Source organism: Saccostrea cucullata, unplaced genomic scaffold (genome assembly GCF_032062105.1).
Source record: "Saccostrea cucullata isolate Sc308-1 unplaced genomic scaffold, CSIRO_AGI_Scuc_v1 ctg219, whole genome shotgun sequence".
In the NCBI taxonomy this organism is placed as follows: Eukaryota; Metazoa; Mollusca; class Bivalvia; order Ostreida; family Ostreidae; genus Saccostrea; species Saccostrea cuccullata.
The window spans coordinates 239217-258802 of record NW_026936054.1 but is presented as its reverse complement, the minus strand read 5'-3'; the positions used below and the strand labels follow the sequence as shown (position 1 = coordinate 258802).

At 32.9% G+C, this 19586-nt stretch overlaps 2 protein-coding genes across 3 annotated transcripts; both read left to right on the top strand.

The window, feature by feature from the left end:
- The first annotated feature begins 322 nt into the window (after positions 1-322).
- On the top strand, positions 323-8821 carry LOC134244679 (uncharacterized). 2 transcript variants are annotated; one of them, XM_062726931.1, is made up of 5 exons: positions 323-437; positions 5169-5804; positions 5912-5974; positions 6656-6700; positions 7653-8821. In XM_062726931.1, the coding sequence occupies exons 2-5, from the start codon at positions 5189-5191 to the stop codon at positions 8819-8821; spliced, it is 1893 nt and encodes a 630-aa protein (XP_062582915.1). In that variant the 5' UTR covers positions 323-437; positions 5169-5188. The 2 variants fall into 2 exon arrangements, with proteins under 2 accessions (XP_062582915.1, XP_062582916.1); XM_062726932.1 differs by lacking the exon at positions 323-437 and adding an exon at positions 962-1040.
- Positions 8822-8827: 6 nt separating this feature from the next.
- LOC134244653 (ankyrin repeat domain-containing protein 17-like) lies at positions 8828-10894 on the top strand. Its single transcript, XM_062726906.1, has one exon. It carries the CDS (start codon positions 8828-8830, stop codon positions 10892-10894), a length of 2067 nt encoding a protein of 688 aa, XP_062582890.1.
- The last annotated feature ends 8692 nt before the right edge of the window (positions 10895-19586 follow it).

Below are 19586 nucleotides of genomic sequence, written 5' to 3'. Positions count from 1 at the left end.
ACTAATTTACTATAACAACTGTAATTTATGCCTTTCAGTTTCACATGACAACATGTCTATTAATAAATTGGCATAGTTAGCAGGCATTGTCATTTCACTTGTTACTGTGAATTATGAAAATAACGGACTGTAATTAATCTCCAATTTACCCATCGAGATGACTTATAATAGACAATTGTAGTAAAAACTCTCCTTATTTGGAAAAGAGAGGTTCCACTCAAAACTTCCTCTGCCCGAGTTCACTTTTACAGCCAACATCCAATGATAAAGCTAAGCAATTACACGGATATAATTTTAGTATACCAAGTCTTCTCTATCAGGATTTCCATCCTCTAATGAAAAACGCTTAACACACCGAATTAAACCGTGGGGCCTAACATAGGTTTAAGTGAAAGGAAACACACTTTTAAACTGATTGAAAATGTCCAATACCGAAGGTATGGTTACAGTACGTTTTACACTTTTCATTTCCATTAATTTTACCATATATTTATTGCAATTTAGTTCCAATAATTAAGGTATAGAAATGACAAGGTAAAATAAAGAAGATTGAATAATCTCCTAAACATCTACCTGTTCAATAGAAAAGGCTCGTAGCAGATGTGACAATTCAACATGAAATGCTTACTCCTTCTTTCCAACTTATCCCACCTCTACAATTTCCAGGTGTTTCATGCCCTGTTCACAACTTTGATTTTTACGAATGATTGACTGGACGTAAAACAACATACAATCAATCAATCATAGAAAATCTACAAACAGTGCATTGTTGTGAACAGAGCATGAAACACCTGGAAATTGTAGAGATGGGATGAGTTAATCACATATAAACTGTTAACGTCGGGGATATAATAACACTGTACTTACAAAACAGTTCTCTTCCTTTTTTGACGAAATCAAATACTATAGCATTACACTTTGTGTTACAAACATCCTGTTATAATCTGAAATCTTATTCTATTTCCTTCCCTACTCTGTGTATTAATATGTTGAAATAAAATGTTAGAATTATTAAATTATATCACCAGATGAACACAAGAGTAAGTAAAAAGACTATTAGTTTTAACTTAACGAGTGTTCTTAAAACAGCATTTCTGAATATATTACAATTTCATGTCTACTCTTCAGGGCATTAACGTTTTGAGATTTACAAATACAAAACAAAATTCTTTGTTTTGAAACGTCGAATACAAGTACAATTAACCAATCTACATGAATCTATATGAATCAATCAATCGGAAAAGTGAAAAAATTTAAACGGATAACACGTTTTACATTTGTTTTAAAAATAGATCACTGTGATACATGTATAATAGGGAGTACACTTGTCTAAATAGGGAGTGAAACTCTTATTTCTGCGATTTGAATTGTTTTAAATTCTTGTAGAGCTATACATGAAATATTATACAATTATGAACTTCAAAGTAGGTGAATATGTGGTAGACATGATAACGCAGCACAGTTAAGGTTACAAAAAGGAGGCAGAGCCTAATTTGTACGGGAAAACTTGACTATGATATCATACACAATATACGTCATAGCGAGCGCAGCGAGCGTCGCAAAGCGAACTGCGAGCTCTAACGACAACGCCTGGGCGAAGTGAAAATTCGGACTACTGCACATTCATTCGATAGAATTTTTTGACGCAGTAATTTTGACCCACAATGCATCACTTAGCAAAGTTGCGTTCTCGCGAGAATAACGGCAAATATTCAACAAAAAGTTTACTCGACTTGATTTAATGGATGCATATTGAAGATAAATAGTAAACGAAACGTTCTTCATTTAAAATTTCAGCACTGTTCAGGTTTCTTCTTGGTTGCAACTTACATACGACGTCATGTGACGTCAGAGTCTAGACGCACCAAATGTCACGTTCGGTTTGACGATCTGATCTAAATTAAAACAATAGAGTTTGCGCTCGCTCTAACGGTCGCACCGTCAACATATTACAATTTCTTTAAAATACCACAAATGAGTTTATCTGCAAATTTAACCAATAAGAAATCATCAAACTACGGAAAAACTTACTACTGCCTGTTGTTTTGTCGTTAGTTAAATCCAACACAAGTTAAAAACAAGTCACTGATTGCAATACACTTGTCAATATGACGTCATTTCTTACAACGTGACGTAGTCTGTATGCAGTAAGAGACAAATCAAGTAATATTTTCTCAACAAGTATAGGTTACATCATAGAAGCCGAGTAGTATTGATTATATCGTTTCCATGCACGCCCCCTGAAAACGATATAACCAATAGTACGAGGCATCTATGATGTAAGCAACTTGTCGCATGTCTGATGACGTCAATTTCATTGAAAGGGTCAAAATTTGATTTAAAAAAAATTTCAGCGTGTAATGAACTTAAAGGTACTTGGACACAGACTTTAAGTTCATATTTTCTCTATAATATTACGACTTATATATTTTAATAGCATTTCACACAAAAATTAATCAAAAAATTTTATTTCATTTAAAAGCTATTAAAACTTTAAATTTTTTAGCGGGTTTGATTGACACATCCTTGCACTTTCACAAATTTTAACTTTATTCTTAATCCTAAAGGAAAAGTGGCAATCTGGTTGTGTATTAATGAAAAATATTAATACTATAATCCAGAAAAATCAGAGTATACATGTTTGAAAGCAAAACAAACACACAATTTATTGTCAGTCCGTGCAGTTGTGGTGAACAGACTTTGGCGATTTAACGCACCCGGTGAATCGTAAACACCAAACAATAACAGAGCTCTTGCCCTGTTTACAAAAACTGTGTACATAACAAGAGTGTGGTCGATTTGCTAAACCCTGTACACAACGGAATGACGATATTTTTAAAGGAGTTTTGCTTTATAACATTTCTACTCTGAATAAAATTATTTTTCTGGATTTAAGTTTTAATATTTCGCATTAATACACAACAAGATTGCCAATTTTCCTACGGATTAAGAATAAAGTTAAAATTTGTGAAAGTGCAAGGATGTGTCAATCAAACCCGCCAAAAACTTTAAAGTTTTAATAACTTTAAAATGTAATAAGATTTTAAATATATTTTTGTGTGAAATGCTATTACACTAAATAAGTCGTGATATTATACAGAAAATATTGACTTCAAATCTGTGTCTAAGTACCTTTAAGATTCATTTCAAGCTAGCTCTCCAACATGTCGGACGTTCTTAGTGATTTGTCTTCGACTTTTTAACTGAGTTTGAAGATTTTGACAATTTATTTTTGATCCAGGCACTCGACAAGTATAGGTTACATCATAGAAGCCGAGTAGTATTGATTATATCGTTTTCATGGGGCGTGGAAATCGAGGGCGCGGAGCGCCCGAGATTTCCACGCCCCATGAAAACGATATAACCAATAGTACGAGGCATCTATGATGTAAGCAACTTGTCGCATGTCTGATGACGTAAATTTCATTGAGAGTGTCAAAATTCAATAATAAAAAAAAAGATTCATTTCAAGCTAGCTCTCCAACATGTCGGACGTTCTTGGTGAATTTGACTTTGGGTTTTTTAAAACGAGTTTGAAGATTTTGACAATTTATTTTTGAACCAGGCACTCGACATATGTGAAATCACGGAAACAAATAGCAAAGAGTTTAACGATAAAAAAGTTTGGAGATTTTACCGTAACTTTCATATTTTCCAAATGGATTAATCTTTTGAACGACTGGGAACTTTCAACCGAGTTAAATACTCCAGTACATGTATTATGAATTAGTTAAAGGCTAAGAAATAGCTATACATGTTCATTTTTCTGTGGTTATGAACTTGTGAAATAAAATCAGTTTTTTTCTCATGACCTGATTTCTGCTTCCTGCAGTGATATATGAAGGGGCGTGGAAAGTATTATCGCATATGTGATATGGGATATATCACAACAGAAAGATCAAAGAAAATCACCGCAGATATGCGACAATTATGAAATCACAGATTCTGAAGCAAATATCAAGGAGTTTAACGATATAGAGTTTGGAGATTTTATCGTAACTTTCAAAAATTTAAAATGGATTAATCTTTTGAACGACAGGAAACTTTCAACCGAGTTAAATACATGTATGTTAATTTCGTTAAAGGCTAAAAAAATAGCTTAACATATTCATTTTTTGTAGTTATGAACTTGTGAAATAAAATCAGTTTTTTGCTCATGACCTGATTTCTGCCTCCTGCAGTGATATATGAAGGGGCGTGGAAAGTATTATCGCATATGTGATATGGGATATATCACCACAGAAAGATCAAAGAAAATCACCGCAGATATGCGACAAAATATGTATTCTCTAATTAAATAAAATATTATTTACAGATATTCAATAACTTCAATTTAATGTCTTCTTCACTATTTTATTAATGTATTTCCTGTACATTACGTATTTAATTGACACTGCCGTATATTTGTATGCAAGTACATCGGAGGGTAATGTAGGGTGTCTTAATAAATCGATCTAGCGCAATGGCATACACTCTATGGATCAAAGTAAGCTTTTACATTTCAACTATAGAACTATTAAGGTATCTGAAAAGTGCTGCGATCCTGATGAAATCTTAAAAACAATTTAATTATATCAATATTCCATGCCGTTGACCAGCAAAAAAATATAGCATTTGGTCATACAAGTATAATTTTAACAATGAAATTGCTGAATTTAGACAGGATCGCAGCACATTTTAGAAACTACATTGCGTGTTGAAAATATTTATATACTAAACTTGGAAATTTAATTTGGTTATGCCCTTGCACTAGTGAGATTTATTTAAACAATAAAATGCTTTCTTTGTTTGTTGTTACTGGAATGAACGGAAGCAGCTGTTGCAGAAAAAATACAACCTCACAGACCGCCTTTAGTGATCAAGAATTCCAGATCTGGGCAAAAATTGGTTTTCGGACAAGAAGGTCAATTTCATGATAACAAGATTTTTTTTAATTCTACTGTTTTGAAATAATGGCATATTATATACTGCCATTATATTTAAATGAAAGGTGGGCATCATTTAATGAGATTTAGCAGGAAAATATTACCCCCGGTGGCCATCAATGTCCGTGGGCCCATTTGAATAGCAATATGACTTAGCCCCGAGGACTTTCAATGAAGAAAACCTCTTACATGTAAGATTTCTTCCATAATAACAGTTTATATTTCATTTGAATGTTCTTTCAGAGAGGCAATAAATAACTTCCATGGCAGCCTCTCCTTACTCGTCTACAGAGGAGCCAACAAATGCCTGTCGAGCCTGTCGACTTCTCCTGGGTCCTTGTACAGATCAGTTTAGGGATGTTTTCCGTCATTTTGTACCGCCGTCATCATTTCAACATGTAATTCTACGTAAAACAAGTGACCTTCCACGTCTGACCGCACCCCAGATGAATCTTATTTTACCTAGAGGAAGTAGTTATACTGGAAACTATAGTGATATGGACATTTCTTTATTGTACATCCTACTTAGAAACATTTGCAGCATACCACCACATAGCACAGGCTGGGGAAATGCACCAGACCCTGCCGATAGATCTCTCTCTGCCAGCATTGAACGCATCCATACAGCCAGAAATCAGTGTGTAATTTCATCAAGTTCAGTCCTCTCCGATGCTGATTTCAACAGAATCTGGTCCACTGTCAGATCAGCAGTTGTGGACCTTGATTCTTTTCTTAACAACGGAAATCTTTTCAAAAGTCAGGTGGATGTTATCAAACAAGAGACAATGGACCCTGTCGGTGATCAGCATTTCATAGAAGAACTGAAGAAACAGATAGAGGAAGATGCACCGACAAAAGAAATAGTGCATGACTTACAAAGTAATTTCAGAAACGTATTGTAAAATAAAACAATTAAATTTAGCTCCATACTGATTTAAATGAATTAATGTGCCTTTTTTTAAAAAAAAAAACCTTTCTTGTTTCAGAAAAGATAGAGAAAAGTGATGCTGATCGAGTTGAAAAACAAAATGAAATGCAAAGAATTCTTGGTGAGTTTTTGTTGATGTATAATGAAATATTCCCGCTTAATTCATTCAAGCAATGGAATAACTCTTAATGCAGGATTAATTAAAAAGTATCAATGACAAAAAGGATTTTAACTAGGGTATGCTTTTGAGCTCAAGGGCAAATCTTATTAAACTCAAAATTTATATTTCGATTTTTTCCCCTGCAAATCATGTAGTTTCAGAAAAGAGTCCCTTCATGGAATAGCAGGAATAGAATAATCATTTTATTAGATTAAACTTTAGATATTCATAACCTGTATCAAGTATTTGAATTTGAAGCGCTTCATCAGTATATGGTGACGTCATTTACGAGAGAAAAATTGTCGAACGGGACGTAATTCACGTAAAACAACCTACTGAAATTATCAAATTATAAACTATATAGAAATGTTGAAAAAGGAAAATTATTCTTAATCAGTCCACCAAAAAAATCCACAATAATAATTATTGTCAAATTAAAAAAGGTGACAGAGCAAACTATGATTTGTTTTCATACAAATTACATATGCAAAGCAATGAATGCAATGTGATATATTATCATCATTGGTAAATTGTGACAGTGAAGTCAAATTTAAAATTAAGAAACAAAGGAAATAAATGATATAAACACAACATCATATTTACATTCCTAACATGTTACAATTTTGTACACTATTTCTATAGATGAAATCAAGACACCAAAGAGCGTCATCCCTCCAAATGTAAAGGGTATGTATTTAAATCTCCAAAGCTTTCCTCTAGACTTATAGCTTTTTTTCTTTCCAGAGGAATACCATTATACATTTAGAATTAAACATGGTAAAGAAGTCAATGTATAATTTTAGAAATTGTTGAACATTGAAATTACCTCAAGTGGAGTCCATGACCTTTATTAGGAATGTTTTGCATGATTATTATGAACGTTATATATAATATAGTCATGAATCCAAGTCTAGACCCCTCTAACAAACACTCAAGGCTGAACTTAGCTTCTCATCTATCAATTCATTACTTATTGGACGAAATTCAGTAAACTAATTTCTAACAAGCGAAATGGTTTCTTTTCTTCATCAGATATTGAAAATTTGGCTCACATTTATCTCAACTAAGTCTCAAATTCCTGGCTCCGGGGGAGGGGGTCATATTGTCATTTTTGACGGGTATGGGTTAGGGTTAACCTAGGCTAACCTAACCCTAACCCTAACCCGGGTTTAAAGTCATTTAAGTGCATACGTGTAGCATCTTCAATCTTAATAATTGTAAAAGTTGCCTAGTTGGTCTATCTCTGGTCTTTGGTGGGAACAAGTTTTTAATGTATTGAATTCGATGTTAGGAATTTCGCTTTTATGACGCATTTTATGTAAAATGAGGGACAGATCAAATACTGTTTTACGATTTTGTTTGAGTTAAAAAGGTTCGAAGTCATAATGATCTTCAAAATTCTATACTTTGGAAATATAAGCATTGCTGATTCATAGATTCTGGATCTCGAAATGACCAAGATTGTCTTTTCATTTTTATACTGGGGTTAAAAATATTGATACACTATCCATATCTTGGTCTAACAACCCATCACGTGTAATTTTTCAAAGTTATGTTTTCAAGTCATAATGACAATCAGTCTGGACAAAATAAAGAAAAAAACAAAAATAATCATGAATAACCCATTGCTTTTATGTAGATAACCATGAAAAACAAATTCAACAATGGGTAGAAGAAGACAAGGTCTTCAGCAAAACGCATAACTTCGAAGAAATGCTTGATAAAGTCAGAGAGCGACCTTATTTGACTTTTGTTGGAATCCCAGGATCAGGAAAATCGGCGACGATTCAACATATATCCCTGATACTCCAGAAGGAAGGATATGAGATTGTACCAATTATTGATATAAGAAAAATTGAAGATTATTGTGATTCGCTGAAACCACAGGTTTTTGTCATTGACGATGTAGTAGGCGTATTAGGTCTTCAAAAACAAAAATTAAATCTATTAATGGAGTATGAAATTCAAATTTCAAATCCGTCTAACAAAGACACAAAAGTACTGATGTCATGTAGGGAAACAGTATTTAATGAATGTCACAGTTACAAATCGTTTTTAACGCATGAGAAAACTGCAGTTATGCTGCATAGCTCTGAAAATTCATTAACTGTTGATGACAAGAAAAGAATTCTTCTGAAACATGGTTTAGATGATAAATTACTACCTGATTCATTGCTGAGAGACTCCTCAGGTATGTTTCCCCTCTTGTGTAAACTATATTCAAAAGAGGAGAAATTTCGAAACAATGCTGAAAGGTTCTTTACGTGTCCAGTTGAATGCATTTTGGAGGAATTAGACAAAATGCAGCACCAAAACAAGTTATATTATGCTACTTTGGTCTTATGCATGTTCAATGACAAAAAGTTGTCCAAGGAAATATTGAAAAACACGGAAAACACAGCGTTTCATGATATGAAATCAGATGTTCTTGAAAACTGTGAAGTTGAGAGTTACACAGATGCATACAAATTTGACAATGCATTAAAAGCCATGGAAGGAACATACATGCATCTCCGTGGTAATGAATATAACTTTATCCATGACTCAATATTTGAAATCATTGCGTATCACTTTGGCAGTCAATATCCAAACCTTATATTGCAATATATCAGCAGCAGCTATGTTGCTAACAAAGTGAAAATTCAGAAATGTAAAAAATATGAGATAGGCTTTGGGAATAAACAAGCTTTTGAGAATAAATCAACTGCTAGAGAAAGTAAACCAGAAGAAGAGAATGGTTCAGTCAGCAGTGAAATCAGTAATGACAAAGCTTTCAATGATCTCTGTATAAGATTAAAGGAGAAATAATATCCGATGTTAGCAGAACGTTTGTTCAAAGACGTAGAAAATTTGGAACTTTATGATGTTTTTATGAATAAGATTTTGAAAGAGTCAAAGGTGTGTCGGTTTTTTATCGAGGTGTTAAAGACGAAGTCTTACACAGAGTTAAAATTGTTATTTCTGTCAGCTCAAAAAGACGTATCTATGGTTGTTAGCAAGGCAGGACGAGTGAGAAGGGATGGCTTGGAGTGTATGGAAAGGAATGTGTGGAGCAAAGAATGGCGTATACAGGAAGTACTGCTGAACGGGAAAAACGTGAGAAAATTGAAAGAATCCGTATTCAGTATTAGGGTTATCAGTTGGGTTGTTTACTACGGACATTATCAGATTTTTAGATATATTTTAAAACAAACTCAATTGCACAACGAAACAAAGTCTGAATTATTTTGGATTTGTTTTAACACGGGGGTTTGCTATGTAGCAAAACAGGGGGAAGAGAAAATAGAAACAAAAACGGATGCAGATGATTTATGCTTACTGAAATCTCTCAGTGGTTCAAGGAATCAGAAACAGGACAATAACCTGTCCATTTCCGAACAATATCGCTTGCTTGTGTTGAGTTGTTTCAGTGGTAATTTAGAGACTTTTAGAATGATTATAAAACATATCAATAGATCTATAGTTAACACAGAACTGCGATATTTAGACGATGGTATTTGGATTTTTACTCCGCTAATTGCAGCATGTTCATGTGGACATGAGAGCATAGTAAAGGAACTGCTAGAGGTAGGGGCTGATGTTAATTTACAAGGTAAGTTTGATACTCCACTGATAGCAGCATGTGAAGGTGGACATATCCAAGTAGTGAAAGAGCTGTTGGAGGCGGGGGCTGATGTCATATCAAATAAATATAAAAGTCCACTGACAGTTGCATGCATAGGAGGACATATCAGTGTTGTGAAAGAGCTGCTTAAAGCATGCGCCGCTGATATTTCAGAGAGTGAATATGATGAATCACTGATAGCATCATGTGAAAGTGGACATATGAGTGTAGTCAAGGAACTGCTTAAAGCGGGGGCCGATGTCAATATACAGGATACAGGGTATAGTCATACACCACTATCACCACTATCAGCATCATGTGAAAATGGACATGTGAGTATAGTAAAGGAGCTGATAGAAGCTGGTGCTGATGTTAATCCTCAAGGTCAAGATAATATTTATGCACCACTAACAGCAGCATGTAAAAGTGGCCATTTGTGTGTTGTAAAGGAGCTGTTAGAGGCCGGTGCTAATGTCAATCCTCAAGGTCAAGGTAACTTTGATACCCCATTGATAGTGGCATGTGAGGGTGGTCATATGAATGTCGTAATGGAGCTGTTAGAGGCAGGATCAGATGTCAATCGACAAGGTCAGTCAAATACACCACTGACGGCTGCATGTAAGGGTGGAAATGTAATTTTAGTAAAGGATTTGTTAAAGGCAGGTGCTGATGTCAATATACAAGGTCCGTTCGATACGCCACTGAGCTCAGCATGTAAAAATGGGCACATGACAGTAGTAAAGGAGCTGTTAGGAGCGGGGGCTGAAATCAATCCACAAAATAAATTTGATACACCACTAACAGAGGCATGTAAAGGTGGACATACGAGTATAGTAAAGGAACTGCTCAAGGCGGGGGCAGATGTCAATATACAAGACTGTGAACAAACGCCATTAATAGTAGCATGTGTGAATGGACATGTCAATGTAGTTAAGGAGCTGTTAGAGGCGGGGACTGATGTCAATATACATGGTAACTATGATACACCACTTACAGCAGCATTGAAGGGTGGACATATTAATGTTGTAAAGAAGCTGTTAAAAGCTAAAGCTGATGTAAATTTAAGATGTAAGAATGATTCACCACTGACAGCAGCTTGTGGTGGAGGACATATAAATGCACTGAAAATTTTGTTAGAGGCTGGTGCTGATGTTAATAAGGATACTTATAAGATCTGGAGTGGACCTCAATGTCAGAGTGAGATTCAGAGTGATCTATTCTGTAATAGACAAACAGGGCATGTCATTTTTAGAGAAGACACGACGAGAAGTGATTAAGGTCCAAAAAAGTGAGGGAGCTGAATTGTTTAAGTACAAAAGAGTTCTTAATGAGACAAGGAAACATGTGAGGCGATACTCTCAGTGATTAAAGTAGAACCCTTTAGTATATGATGTTAATTAAATTGCTCTTAGAAGGTTTATTTCTTTCATCAACTGCCATCACTTACCGCTTTTTTGTGTGTTTCACAAAATCAGAGGAATATATTTTTCGTTAGTTCTAATAAAGCATCATTTATTGTTTGAATTTGTCAACTTATTTTATTTGATTTCGTTTGCTTTATTAAAGTATTATTGCTATACAATGTTATATTTTTGTTGTGATCTGCTCGGCATGTCTTGTCCAGAGCAGTTTGAATCCTGAAATAGCTTTTTCAGGTGAATGCAGTGTAAAAAGATAACGAACAATAAATAATCCCGGAATTTAAGTAGCAACAAAAATGAGCATTCAATCTCAAAGTCCATAAAACAATGCAAAATATGAGCATAGCAAACAACGGACATACGAAACATCAGGGATGGGATCAGGTGCGATGGAGGAGTGTGCATCACCTGCTGACCTGTCACACCCGCCGTGTGCTCCTTGTTATGATCAGGAAATAATGGAAAAATCCGTCGTAAAACAATGCAGAGCAAAGGCGGACCTCCGAAACATAAGAGATGGGACGAGGGAAATTACAGATTTAGGTCATGAAATGCAGACTGATTTCCAGTGGTGGTTTCAAATGCCGTCAATAAGTATGTTTGCATAGATTCAGAATGAGTTTTACGGAGAAATGTTGTTGATGTCTAAATAAGGACAGATGATGCAAACAATTTTTCTTGGAAGAGACTTAATATCATGTCAAAGGTTTAGAAAAGTAAATATTTTTTATATTTATACATGAATAAATTTCAGAATATGTTAGTTTAGTGCTAAAAGTGTAATCTAAACTTAAGGAAAATATATGAAGCCAGGTGAATTTTATGGGAAAAAGCAAAATGGTGAAAATGGTGATTTCTCTGAATTTTTATCATACTACTTTTCCTCATAAGATTAACCTGGCTTGTATAGTTTTATAAAGTTTATTTTACATTTTTAGCTCCAAGGTAACATATTCTAAAATTTGTTGTCATCTGTAAACCTTTACTGAGTGTGTTTTGTCCATATTTGTCATGTAAAATACAGTAAGTATTACTAATATTTTCAATGTCCATTTCCTTTTCAAGTCTTAGGATAAAAGATTCTAAGAATTATCCACCTTTCTATACCTTTGACATGATATTGAGTCCCCCCCCCCCCAAAAAAAAATGTTTGTATTATCTGTCCTATCATCGCTACATGTTATAAAAGCAATTTTGAAAATTCCACGATACCACTGTAACAAAAATGATCGTATGAAAAAACCTCTTAAATATCAAACACTTTCCTCATCAATAAAAGTACTTCGCGTTTTATAACAACATCTTATTAACCAAGAAACCTATTGTATTTTAGAGAGCCACATAAGTGACTTATCAAACAAAGAATTTTAATAATGAAGAAATAAGGTATCATTTTTTAGTTTTATTGGGATGTAGAACGGGTTGATCGCTTGATCAAATTCAATATAGCTCAAAGGGCTTTATGGAAGACTTTATCACGTGCCAACCCCTTTTACGTCTCAATGAAACGCAAAAAATGATCAACCATTCTCAATATAAGGGCACAAATGCCTCTCTGATTTTTTAAAACATGAAGTTCAAGATAACAATTTTTCTATCAATTACTTTTGAAAGAAAGTATCTGAAGATTTTGTTTCCAGGTTTTTTTCGTCAAATTTTAATACATGGAATAATGACAAGACGGTAAAGTAGAGGGTGATTTTATTCAGAAATGTAGCTTGAAATGTACGTTACTCTTTCTTCATTGTCCAATAAGATATGTAAAAAAAATGTAGTCATTAAAATCACAATTGGAATATCTCATCTTAACACCAGAACATCCTACCAACTCTGTCAACAACATATTTTCTCGGCATACGAACGTGCGTTTGATTTTTCCTTTCAAAAAACAAAGGTTACTTTTTGATCCAGATGTATCAAAACTTTTTTAAATATATGCTTTAAATTCTTCTCTCTGTTTTGTTTAGAGCGATCAGTTTGTAATCTTGTCATTTTCTATAGATAGTGGAACTTAACACGTACATGTAATAAAATTCTATTTTGTAGTTACTGTCTTTTTTAACATTTATCCATGCCGATTTAGACAACTACGTAAATGTAACGTACATTTCAAGATATATTTCTGTTTAATAAAAAGCTTAAAATTCATCTAAAAATTCATCGTTTTGTTTCAGTTTATTCCAAAAGAGATTCTCTATGTAATCACATTGTGTTATATGTCACAATCACCACTATAAAGACACGATTGCCTCGGAATATGAGTAGGTAACGTACATTTCAAGCTTGTAATAATATGTAAATTAGTAATAAGAAAGATTATTGAAAAAAAAAGCAATTATTGACATAAAAATCATTTCAATGAAGCGTTTTAACGCAGTAATATAAGAAATCATAATGTAACAAACGTGGTTATTTGTCATCAACTACAGGAATGTCACGTCACTTCGGTAACGTTCATTTCACATAAAATTGGGGAGTCCCCTCCATCTCAGTTCATTACCATTCTTTTGTGCTGTTTCGCTGAAATTGTCAACGGTCGTAGCCTAGTTACTTCTACCTGTGTGCAAGGGTACAGACAAAAAAATAAGAGTCAGACGTAGTTTGCTATGATCTAACAAATGCTTGTGTTTGGCCATTGAAACTTAACATAAATCTATTTCGAATATATCCATCGACAGTCTAGATAACAATTTCATTTAGTATGTTGCAACATCGTTTGACAAAACACAAACATGCGTACTTTTCAGCAGATCTGGAAAAATATGACCCAAAATGCAATGATTCAAACAAAACTGAGTAGTGTGTGCCTTTCAGTATTTGAAATGTACGTGGCCGTCTTGTGTTCTGGGTTTATTTGTTTTGTTTCTTTTTCTTTTCTTTTTTTTTTTGTTTTGTTTTGTTTTTTTTACCAATTATAACCCTATGCATATCTTGTTTTAAATTATCAACAACAATTAAATTAATATTGACGAAAAGGCGCAAATTAATTAAAAGTAAACAAACTGCAAAAAGGTTGCTAAAGATGAATTTAAGACACTTAGAAATAAATTTTCTAGCATGTGGTAATAATCTACCTCATTTACGAGGATTTCGGGGGTACATTTAGATGGATTTATGTGGTCAGTTGTCAAATGGATTGTAACGATAATTTTGTTTCGCTCGTGTAAACGCAAATCATTGACTAAATTTAAAAAAATGTCAGTTAGAAATGCGCAAAATGTACGTTACCATACGTAACGTACATTTCAAATATAAAAATCAATTCTCTTCCACAAGCGTACGTTAGACACGCAGTATATTGATACTATTTGAACTTGCATATCATAAGAAATGCATCATACAGGTTTCGTATTCAGAAATATATACCAGGTATCAAAATTATATTACATATAATTGACCTTAATATATTTTGTTTTCCTCAGCAGAAACGTTTCTTTTCATTAATTTTTGGATTTAACCGACCTCCAACCTTTGAAACTTTCCTTTGTGTACACATTCGAGTGTGTGAAAGTATGAAAATACATGATAATTCGTGCGAGATTCACTTAATTCGAATTTCATGGTAACGTACATTTCAGTAACGTACATTTCAAATGATCACTTTTCATGTAAAAAATAATTTTTAATTGTGTCAAGCAAACCGTCTTTGCCAGTTTACAGGATACAAGGGGTTGCTTACTCAGAGTCGTCTCATATTTTCTACTTAATATATATTCTTAATGGAAGAATATAGGTAACGTACATTTCTTTCTTATCTCTACGATTGAAAATGTCTTTCATTCCGTAAACATATTTATAAAAGTTGCTCAAATTGTTCAATTTCATGTTACATTATCTAAGTAGGAGTTATTCATCCTCTCAAATTTCAAATTTAGCCCATCAATAAATAAAGGAGAACAAAACTATCAGGTGTATAATCTTTGTGTTTGCTTGTAATGTGGTTGAAATAGAATTAAGCGACAGGGACATTGCACAATAAAAATTATTTATTATCACAAAGAAAATGTATTTAATGTTATGAAAAGAATTATATATGATACAGGGTTTAGCTTATCAGAAATTTTTTACTTGAGAATCAAAACTATATATTACACAGAGGGTATTCAGCATAATATTTGCCTCGGCGACAGTAACGTACATTTCAAATAGGCTACTATATTTGAATTTGGAACTCCTTAAATACCCTTTCAGATCGATAATTATATGAATTCTTATTCATTGTTATATGACTATTTATAATGTTGATTTGAAAATTACATCAGTGATATTTCTTCTAAATGAAAATGAGGCGGCATTATTTGAGCCCTTATATTGAGAATGGGTGGAATCTACCATATTACTTAATTTACATTTGTGATCGATTTATTACAAATAATAAGGTACTTAACGTTTTAAATCCATTAAAGATTTATTTTTTTCAAATCTCCAAATTGAATGTGTTGAACACGTCGATCACTTATGACGTCACTATGAATTACGTAGATCGCTTATGGCCAAATAATGAATTTATGGTCACATGACGAACGTGTTTTACAGAGAAATAAAACCGCCTTTTTCAATTGTGTTACATAAAAGGAAACATTTGCAAATGTAAATATCAAGAGTATTTATTATGGCAACAATTGTATTTTATTATCAGTACAAAATATTTACATTAGTATATACTCACAATAAAAAGAATGCAACGCCCTCATTTTAGGGGGAAAATTATATACGGTTTATAACTTTGTTCCAAAGAAGTTAGGAAATCTTTATTTTTGCCAAATCAGTTATTTAACAGTTGAATGATTTACATTCCATTACCGAAAGTTTATTTTTAGCCCTCTTAACAGAAATCTAAAATCTGCATTTTTAATAAACGTTTTGACAATATTTTGGGTTTTCAAGGTTTCGGCTCAGTTGAGCTATAAAGGGCAACGTAAATGAGAGAGTTTCCGAATGTGAGAATATAAAGATTTAACCAATCAAAGAAAGAAATTATTGCTGTTAACTCTGAACTGAAACGGCAATGTTTTTGACACAAGCGGGAAAAAGAGATCATGGTAAATATTGCTAAAAATCAATACTTTGACTTTGACACCGATTATTACTGCAAAGTTTTATAACAGTTATAAAAGCTATAATATCAAAAAATCCAAATCTATCACACATTTATGGTAGACTGACACACAATATACTATATCTACTACTAACTTTCTGAGATAGCTTGCAATATCAAGGCACAAGTCATCTAAATACTTGACAAAAATAAAAGCTTATTAATTGCATAAATTGTTGTAACATTTTAGAAATAAAATTTTAAAAAATTGCGCGAACTTACAACCAGTGCTCGGTATGTATCTAACAATGCATATACAACAATGTAAAGTATTTTCAGTGACTAAGAAAACACCTTTGGACCTGTTAGATATAGGTCAGGGGACAAAGTAATTGAAATGAACATTTAAACAATTTAAGTAAATCTGTGGTAGCTGAATCTAATGTAAATATGTAAATGAAATGTTGCATGTGCAATGTAATTTTCGATTTAATTTATTACATTTGAAAACTAATTGTAATCTAATTTCTTTCATTTCTAAAGTAATGTCGATGGTAATTTTAATGAAGCTTTTAGGCAAAAATTGTTTGGCAAAAAAATTCATTACTTTCCTATGCAATTTACTCCGACACAGAATTTCACACAAAGTTTGAACTTTGATATTTTATTAATTCAGTAGGCTCGTATAACGACACTGTCAATCAGTCTATTGTGTACTAGTTCTTGTTCTTTCTACACTCACCCTAGATCTCACAGTAAGATTAAAAAAAAAAACTGAGTATGAAATTTTCATTAAAGTGAGCACAGGGGCGGCGGGAAACACCGCTTGCATATAGTGAGCTCCACAGACAATATATATAAGAACGGAGACAGTTCGGGTCAAACGAATTTTTTAATTTTTTTATCAGTGCACCTGAAAAATTCCATACTCCCAGTTATCCTATTTGGTGCATAACAACAATAGTAATATCCTACTTGAATAAAATTACAAAGAATGATTTAATGCTACATGTATTTCCATGTCATTGATGCCAACAAAACTACCATTTGTGATTTTAAAAAACATGTCCTTAAATGTGACTTTATATTTTCGTCACTTCACGACTCGAATATTCCCGATCTTGTCGGAAAAATGGAAAAAAAATCTGGGAAGTAAGGATTCTCAATCTTAATGCATGGAAAGTCTGCAACTATTTTAATATCGGGTTTGAAATGATGAATTTTATGTACAATACCACTGTATACAAAGTGCTAATGGAAAATCTACTTGATTTGGATCACTAGCTATATTTGTTTGGGTCATTCGAAGTTTCTCTCTGCACATTTAGACAAAAAATGTGCTTTTATATTCGTTTTCTTACTGATAATAAAACTACTTCAAACAATATGAGACTTCTTCTTGGTATATTTAAAGATAATCATATTTTTGTTTCATCTACCCCTCCATAAACATCGGTAGGACGCGTTTTTCACGCATCTAATGGTCATTTTTCGACTAATCATCCTCTGGAATGGACTGTTGACATTATTTCAATAAAACATTTATTGTAATGTTTAATATGAATCTTTATCAAACGTAAGCTATCAAATTCGACCACAAGGTCTTCTTAATAACCTGGCAATTACATCAAATATGCACCTACCCAACTTTTCCAGAGCTATATTATGTTTGCGTAGAAAATATCCAGAAAGCTATCTTTGTTGTCATGACAGCTATACTTTTTTCGAGTATACATAAAGCATTTAGGCCTGGTGCAATTAGTAAAATAATTTATTGACGTTACTTTGTGTTTACAACAGTAATGTACAATATTTTCTTCCCAAGACTCCTCTTACATTTCAACAATGGCCCAGTCCGTAGGAGGTCCATGTGTCATATGCTCACATTGAGCATTTTATGCTCAATCGGTGAGTGTGATACATATGTATTTATATAAATTATAGAAAAAGTAGTGTGGCCTCTTGGTAAGTTATACATAGGAGAGTACAAACACTCGGGCACCTGACTTTACTTATTTTTCTTTTAATAAAATAAATTATACCCCTATCTATAACATGTTGAACCTTTCGTTACAGTATCTTTTTTTAATTTCTAATGGAAGCAACTGTAATGACGTTTTTATTTCGTTAATTTATATGTTTACTTCCATTTTTTCATTCCGGAATAAAGGATTGCTCAAGCATAAATTTCTTCGGTAAACGGGAGGGGTTTACATTGTTGTCCATAACACTAAAAGATCCCAAAACAAAAGTCCTATTTTATGGTTAGGGATGGGGTCGGCTTAATTGGTGGACAAGCTACATTCTTCCATATATATTCTCATTTTTCCTATCAACTTATGAAAGTCATTTATCAACAAAAAAATATCAAATTAAGAATTTTCATGTTTCTCACCAATTTACATGCAATTTTGTAAAATTTTAATTCTTAGACTTTACATATACACATGGTTTTGTAAATATTTAGTGGAATATATATGCATTCAAAGTTTTGATTGATAATTTAATGAATAATTAAAACGCATTCAACTTCAAATCTTTATGCCGCTTCGTTCATTTACTAATTTCAATTCAGCCAAATAAGCGTTAAGAAGAGATTGTATGAAATATTTAAAATAATTTCAAGTAATAAAAAGAAAACAAATGGTTACCACATTTCTCAAAGAAATGCATGGATCTTTTTTCATAGAAATTATAACATATCCCTGAAATTCAGTGAACTTCCGTAACTATATTCTTTTATCGTAGACTGACTGTTAAGAGTTTGCGTTTCTTGGGAAGGAGGGAGGGGGGGGGTATTTTGATATGGTTACTTTAATATTCTTAAATTTTAGTGAATTTGAAAAAAATTATCAGGTCTGGATCACCTAACCTTTATCCGCTTTATCCCACTGGGGATATAATGCCAACTTTTAATTAAACTTTTATCTTCATAGATTCTGTTTCAGATTCTTAGTTTTAAGTTCTGATGTCTGATGAAAGTGTGAAAATAGGTGAAATATTACTTAAGTTGCATTATAATCTCTTTATAAAAGAGAAAAAAAGTGTACAAGGCGAGGACAATCACCCGCTCTATGACGGAAAAGTTTTATTTTTCTAAAATTATGTTGTCGGTAATGTCATCTTCATATTAGATTCATATATTGTTCTGAAAGGCATATTGATTGAAAATTGTTTTTAGACTTATTAAGGAGGAACAGGACCTTTAGCTGAAAAAATTCCTGTCAATGAATTTTTTTGTATTTTTTAAATTTCTAATTTAATATGTACTTAACATTTTAAAACAGTCCTGTCATGGGATTTCTTGACTTATTTAAAAGATATCGCCCCACAAATACCGCCATGTTTAGAGTTTGTATGGAGTTTAGATACTTCATGTTTACGGGCCCATAACGGAGTCCAAAATGCGAATTTTTACGCACAAACCATAAATATGATAGATAACACTATATACTCAAATATTTCAGAATATTCACAGTGTTTAAATTATCTGAAAGCAATTGTTTTCAT

Bases quoted from the DNA above. Each gene is read 5' to 3' on its own strand.
- LOC134244679 (XM_062726931.1), top strand. From the start codon at position 5,189: ATGGCAGCCTCTCCTTACTCGTCTACAGAGGAGCCAACAAATGCCTGT. The intron at 5,975-6,655 runs GTGAGTTTTTGT...CTATTTCTATAG, and splicing joins TGAAATGCAAAGAATTCTTG to ATGAAATCAAGACACCAAAG. The intron at 6,701-7,652 runs GTATGTATTTAA...GCTTTTATGTAG, and splicing joins CATCCCTCCAAATGTAAAGG to ATAACCATGAAAAACAAATT.
- LOC134244653 (XM_062726906.1), top strand. From the start codon at position 8,828: ATGTTAGCAGAACGTTTGTTCAAAGACGTAGAAAATTTGGAACTTTAT.